This window comes from Elgaria multicarinata, chromosome 6, assembly GCF_023053635.1.
Source record: "Elgaria multicarinata webbii isolate HBS135686 ecotype San Diego chromosome 6, rElgMul1.1.pri, whole genome shotgun sequence".
Taxonomy (NCBI): domain Eukaryota; kingdom Metazoa; phylum Chordata; class Lepidosauria; order Squamata; family Anguidae; genus Elgaria; species Elgaria multicarinata.
The window spans coordinates 80,200,841-80,207,692 of record NC_086176.1 but is presented as its reverse complement, the minus strand read 5'-3'; the positions used below and the strand labels follow the sequence as shown (position 1 = coordinate 80,207,692).

Below are 6,852 nucleotides of genomic sequence, written 5' to 3'. Positions count from 1 at the left end.
ATCCCCAGAAGAGATCTGCTCTGATGCATAAGCAAGCTCTGTCTGGGACAGCCGATCCGTGATACATAGCTCACACAATTAAACCATGATATGTGGCAGTTGCCATTACCACATCATCCAGCACTGTGGGACAGCACTGAAAAGCCATCTCTCCACACCACTAATCCCCTCTCTTTCATAGTGCTAGAAAACTTTCTTAGTGTGGAATGCAACTAGCACGGGAGCTGTGGACTACAAGAAAGCCAAATGTCTGAAGAAGGAATATTGTGTACTTTTGACTGCCTTGGTTTATCTTAGTGCATTGCACACACAACGGTTGAACCCTGTTATCAGGGCAGCATATACTTCAGGTTGTGCAAATCATTATAATTCTACATCCCAGCCAATCCAAACTCTGTGCCTTTGCTAGTCAGGGGATGCGACGGAGCTATGGAGGGCATCAAAACCCTACTCCCTTCCACTGGTGAATCCAGCAGTGACTGCCCACACTTTCAATCATACCTTTGCAGATGTAAGAGCTAGAAACATTCTCATTTTGAAATGAAATTGTGATATTCTCAGGAAGCTGAACTCTGCATCCAGTAGCACATCCTTTGGTCCCTTGCTGCTTTACCTTCTAAACAACTGCAGCAAACCCTCAGCCCTGCCTGTTATTTCTGATGCTTGGAGCCTGTTCCATATCTGAATCAGTTCCTCCCCACATCGTCCCCCCTCCCTCTCTTTCTCTCATTCCCCCCACCAATCTCTCTATGGTTTTTCCAAATTGTCTTTTGTGTATCCTACAAGAACGATCCCCTCCAACCTGGGTGCCTGAAGAACCTTTGTAGGGCTGATTGTTAAACATAATTTTAGACATCGTATCATATGACAACCCAGTTCCAGGCTGCACCTCACTTGTATCCATATGTCTAAAGACAGCGCTGTAGTGGGGTTATTCCTTAGAGCAAGGAGACATTGAGTGTTTTGGCATGCATCCCTAGATCTCACTATCATCCTCACCCATTAAGCCAAAGGAGGCCTCTCAAAGAAGTCATCTCCCTGGCTGCTCTTGTCAAGCAAGAAAATGCAGGAGCAAATGAATGCTATTTCACCAGCATCCATATGTGCCTGCTCCCCCTGCTCCAATTACTTAAGTCTCGGATTTGGTCCATGGTCTCTCTACTCAGCATCCTTCAACGGAAAGCTGAATTCATCAACAAAACCATCAACATGTACCAACAGCAGATTTTGTCCCATAAAACCCATGTTGGCTCATTGAAAGCAAAGAGCAGTAGTTAATGTGATTAAACATAAAAGGCAGTGACGATGTCCACAGCATGCTTAATGGAAAGCAAAACAAGTGGAAATGAAACCCAGGCTGTGTGGACTCAGCTCTTTGAAAAGGAAAATTACAAAAGGTAGTTTGTAACATTAGGAGGACTGCAGACCACAGAAATTCTTTCAAAAAGTGTCATTAATCTTGACAATGCTTGATAGGCACAAGGGAAACAATCAAAATGCAGTCATCCCCGAGGAAAAACTTATTGCTAAAGCTGCAGGATCACTTCTTGCAAGTAAGATGACTGTGTGAGTTTGGAAACAATGAACCCCCCTGCCCTTTCTCAAATCACAAGTGAACTCTGTCATGCCACTTTCATCTTCCTTGCAAAAATGATGCTGCTGTTTTTTATATAAACCTAACCATATTTCAGCCAGCGTGAACAACTCAGAAGAAAACTTGAAAGGTAAATTCGACAGAAAAATAGAGTAATAACTGGAACAGATTTAAAAGGACCCCCAAAAATAAAAAATAAAATCAGATTTGGACCATTTTAAGGGCAGGCTTAGACCTCCTTACAAAAGACAGTTAGCGGCCTACCAGAAAGTGAGCACTTGTTCATGAAAAACCCATTCAATTTCCTACAGGTTTTGCACAGTTTCTTCTATGGAGATATTTTTTTTAGGAATATCAAAGAGTTGTGCTGTTAAGTGAAGATCCTCGTCAGTCCTCTTCTGTACAGCCCAAGAGCTCTGACCGTAAAGTGATCCTGCCATACCATGACCAAGGGAGGATCCTTATGTGCCGTGCATAGATTGCAGGGTCAATGACGTTCTTTCTGTGGGTGTCGTTGTCAAAGTTTCCCTGGAAAACCTGGAAGGTGACCAACAAGGACGAGTTATAGTTGAATGGTAAAAAGAACTTGGGCAGATGACAAGATGCAGACAAGAGAGCACATAGAAAACCATCAACAATAATAGCTACATAGTATTTATTTATTTTTTAACATTTGTACATTTCCCCCTAAAAAGACAGCAAGGCAATGCACAACAATTAAAAATAACAAAACCTTAAAACACAAGAGACATTATTCAACAAAGACCTTGGTTCAGAAGACACCCTGAGCCACGGTGGTTAAGCATTTTGAGCGAAACATTATGGCATAGCGTGTTGTATGTACCATGACTTAGCATGTCATGTGAACCATTTCTAACAATAGTGGCTACATAACCATGGTTTAAACATGCTCACTAACCATTTGCTGAAAAGGGGTTAGCGGCCTAATCATGGCTTAGTATGTCATCTGAACAGGCCCAATATCATTCTGCTAACACAGATTACATTGTGCAAGTGTAAGGCGCCTCAAGCACAACAACAATACTGTGACTTTGCACAATGGGTTTTCTGGGGAATCTTGTTGTGCAAGCTAATGCCATTGGCACAGTGCTAAAGTCCCTTACTTGAGCTCAATGGAATTTGCATTAGCAGAATAATATAGTTGGATACTGCCCAAAGCTATTAAATTAGATAGGTAGACAGGTAGACAGGTAGATAGATTGATGATAGATAGGCATGTGTTGTCACCAGAAAAAATAGGCTGCTGAAAGAAGGAAAGGGCTCCTTTCTTTTTCTTTTTTTACAGATGAATATTTATTTTTACTGAACAGTCTTATGTGCTCACAATAACTCATTAATGACTGCAACTTGTAAATCTACTTCCTAGGGAGTGAGTTCACTGAACCCAGGGAGATTTTCTTCTAAGTAAATATGCTTAGGATCATACTGTATGAAAGTTTGTGCATGCAATTTTGCCTAATATCCACATTTTTAAGCAAGCAGTTTTTCAACTCTAATGCATTTCAAAACATTCTTTTCACTAATTGTTATACACATTTTTAAAATTTATTGGAGAACTCCGTTGCAGCATTTGGAGAAGTGAAGATTTTAAAGGCTTACTGCAATTGGTTTGAAAGTCTGACATTAGGTAAGTTTGTAGTGAAATGTAAACCAAACATTTTCTCCCATCGCTAGCTGCGGCACAGCTAAACTCTCTTTCTGTGAAACTCAATCGTTCTTCCATTCCTCACACAGTGTACTGCTAGCCTTTAAAGAAAAGTCCCCTTTACATCCTGAGATCTTACAAGTAACTGATGTATACCTCTTTGAATACATGATTGTAACTTCCAGTTTCCAACTAAGGATATGTGCATGTGGAAGGAGGTCTTTTGCCCACTTATCCATAGCTGAAAGAGGAACTGGGTATGCAAACTCGTCCAGCACATTCAGTTCCCACTGCTCAAAGGGCCTATGTAGTACCTGTGGCAATAGGTGGACAGCCCCTCTCAGATGCTTAGGCCTTAGCTAGACCAGTGTTTATCCCGGGACGAACCCCAGGATTGTCCCTGTGTGTCCAGATGATGCACAGGGGATCCTGGGATCAGGGAGGGATCATCACTCCCTGGACCTGGGATACAGCCCTACACTTTGGGCCCGCTTTTTCTGCGGTCTCGGACTGAGCCTGAGCTTGTGGAGCGTGTGGCCCATTTCCGCGGGTTTACCCAGCTCCGCGCAGATCCGGGAGCTGCACCCATCGGGGGTAGGGTGTGGGGAGTGGAGTAATTACTTTATTTATTTATTTTTAAAAAAGCCTTACCTTTGCTCATGAGCATTTGTGTGCTTCATATTTTTTAAAAATAAAAAAATGGCGGGCACAACACCTCTCTTCCGGAGGTCGCCGCACCTTACGTGTAAATGAGGGTGAGATCTCGCATTAATCACAATGCGAGATCACCCTTCCTTCATCCAGGATTGTCTGGTAGGTCTAGCTAAGGCCATAATGACAGAGATGATCATAATCTCTTTTGGGGAGAAGAGATGAAAGGGAGAGAACTGGATTCTTTTTGCTCTTCTTGCACAGATGATGGGTGTCATTGCAAATAATCTGAGTGGGGCTTCTGAGTGGGCATGTTTTGAGTGTTTTGAGTGGTGGGAACCACGTATACAACAGTCTGTGGTTTCATGCACGTATAGCAGGATGGGTGCAAAATTGTATTTTTCTGAACTTGCATTTACAAAATGATTGGAATTCATTCAGCAACATTACATACCTCTTCCCCCCCTGCTTGCAACATTTAGAGTGCCTGGACACTTCACGTTTATTTATTTACTTGATTTCAAGCCAATGTTATAGGAAATCAGCATCTGGAATGCTCTACAATAAAAGTAGCCATATGATAACATTTTCAATTAGTAATACCTACCAGATATTGCAAATGAAAGTATAAGCAAGCTCTGGGTCCTAAAACTGGTCCATTTCAGTCAAAGTCAAAGGCATGTCAGTACAGTGTAGTGATTAACATGCTGGGAACAGCCAGACCCAACGTTCAAAACTCTTCTCAGCTATAAAGCTTACTAGATGACCCTGGGCCAGTCACTCATCTTCAGCCTAACCTACCCAAAAGGATTATTGTGAGCATAAAAGAGGTGTGAAGGGGAAAAAACACCATGTATGCCAGCCTGAACAGCTTCCAGAAAGGATAGGAGAAAATTGTAATAAATAAAAAGTGTTCTAAGGTGCTGTATTAGGATGCTATTTTTTGTCTTTGTCATTTAAAGCTAAGGAGAAAGTGATTCCTAAGTTTTAAAAAACAAAAAATAATAAAATAAAACCCTAAGCTGTATTATAAAAATAACATTTTCTTGATTCTACTCAATTTATGAAAAAAAAAAAAAATCCTGGGGAACTCAGTCTGTTTAATCCCCTGGTATAAAGATTTTTTTTGAAATGCACAGTTTATTTTTGAACAATAGCTGTGGGATGCAATTAAGCTGTCTTCTTTGCAGTATTTACCAAGACTTCCAACAGAGCAAAGCTCTTTTTTCCCCCCAGACGACAAATGTGAAAATCCTGAAAATATAACACGAATAATATCCTCAAGGAAAATTTCTCCTTGGCAACTGGGTTGTGCAAGACTGGGCCATTGCTTCTCCCATCCCTAAGGATCAATGCTAGACCAGAGTCAGGGTGGAGTCTAGAGCAGGGGTGGGCAACTTGTGGCCCTCCAGATGTTTTGGCCTACAACTCCCATAATGCTAACTTACCATTGACTATGTTGGCCAAGGCTGATTGGAGTTGTAGGCCAAAACATCTGGAGGGCCACCACTGGCAATACTGGGCTAGATTTACCAATCCCATGCTTTGGTGCAAAATAATTTATGGAATTATCCTTGATATAATAGTTCAAAGCATTTTCCCCCCAATTTATGCCTCACTTTTCCTCTGAACGTCTCAAAGCAGATTACATATATGAGGTAGTCTCCCATCCAGGCAGTTTATATCTACAGGACTGCATATGTCCAGAAACACAACACTTTGTCCTTATATAAGAACTATATTGATGTGGTTATAAAAGATGTTTCCCTTTTATTAGGAAAATAAATTATTTCAAATATGTAAATTATAAATAATTAATAAACAATTCTTATAAATATTATATAAATAATTACATAAATAATTATTATAAATATTACACATATTTATAAATTATTATAAATATGAAAATTATTTCCCTTTTATTAGTTTAACTCAGACATACATGCTATTAGGGATGTTGGAGAAATCTGTAACTGAGGCAAATTAGTCCACATTTTTATGAATCTGACCTGCGGATTCCACTGCTTTGAGACGTTCAGCAGACTCTGCTGACTTGTGGAACAGGTTTTTAACCTTCAGGTATTTTGCACAAATTTTGTCATAGAAAAATATGCCCCCACCCCTGGAAAAAAAAAAAAAAAAACTGGCCAAAACTGCATATTTCCCCCATACGGTAAAGCATGAAAATGAACATTGGGGTGGGGTGGGGAATTTGCGCATTTTAACACGTGGAAAATTTGAAAGAAAAAAGAAAGAAAATGTTCCGATTCCAGCAATGGGTGGATAATGGAATGGATTTCACAACCTGCGAAAAACAGATGGAATGGATTTTACACAATCCATACATCCCTGCATGCATGCAATTGCATCTCTGTATGCAGTACTTGATGTGCATGTAGATTTGCATGAAGATGAGGATAGCCAGTTTAGGAGCACAAAGTAGCCATCTGTAGCACATTACCACCATTCCAGATTTTTATTTTTAGCATGCACAGACCTGCCGATCTTCTCTTCTCCACAAGGGATTCATTCATATACAACACAAATACAGTGGGTTTCTATGTGCACAGGAGGCAGAAAAGTGGATCTGTACATTTAGCATGATCTTATTCAGTGTTCCTCATGCAGCATATCCATTCTCATGCATGCTACATCTGGAGCAAACGTGGGAAAGCATTTTATAGTCAAGGCGTACATTTCTAATTTGACATGGGAGTTTCTTTTATGTGACCCACAGTGATTCTCCCCTCCCCGTTTTCAATTCACAGACTGCAACAGTTAAAAAAAAAAGTTCAACTATCATACCAATGACTCTAGCACTGAATATACAGAGATCTACTGACCTCTAGTTGAGGAAAACAAGATCACCATTTAGTCCTATGATTCCTCCCTCCCAATGTATTTCAGTGATTTCAAACTCAGTCAAGACAGATATAGCATT

At 40.4% G+C, this 6,852-nt stretch overlaps 1 protein-coding gene across 1 annotated transcript in view; it reads right to left on the bottom strand.

Annotated features, from left to right (window-relative positions):
- Positions 1-979: 979 nt before the first annotated feature.
- EDIL3 (EGF like repeats and discoidin domains 3) overlaps positions 980-6,852 on the bottom strand; it is a 306,989-nt gene continuing 301,116 nt past the window's right edge. Inside the window, exon 11 of the mRNA XM_063129643.1 lies at positions 980-2,131. Within this exon, the coding sequence (XP_062985713.1) occupies positions 1,982-2,131 (150 nt within the window). The 3' untranslated portion in view covers positions 980-1,981. The remainder of the gene's footprint in view (positions 2,132-6,852) is intronic.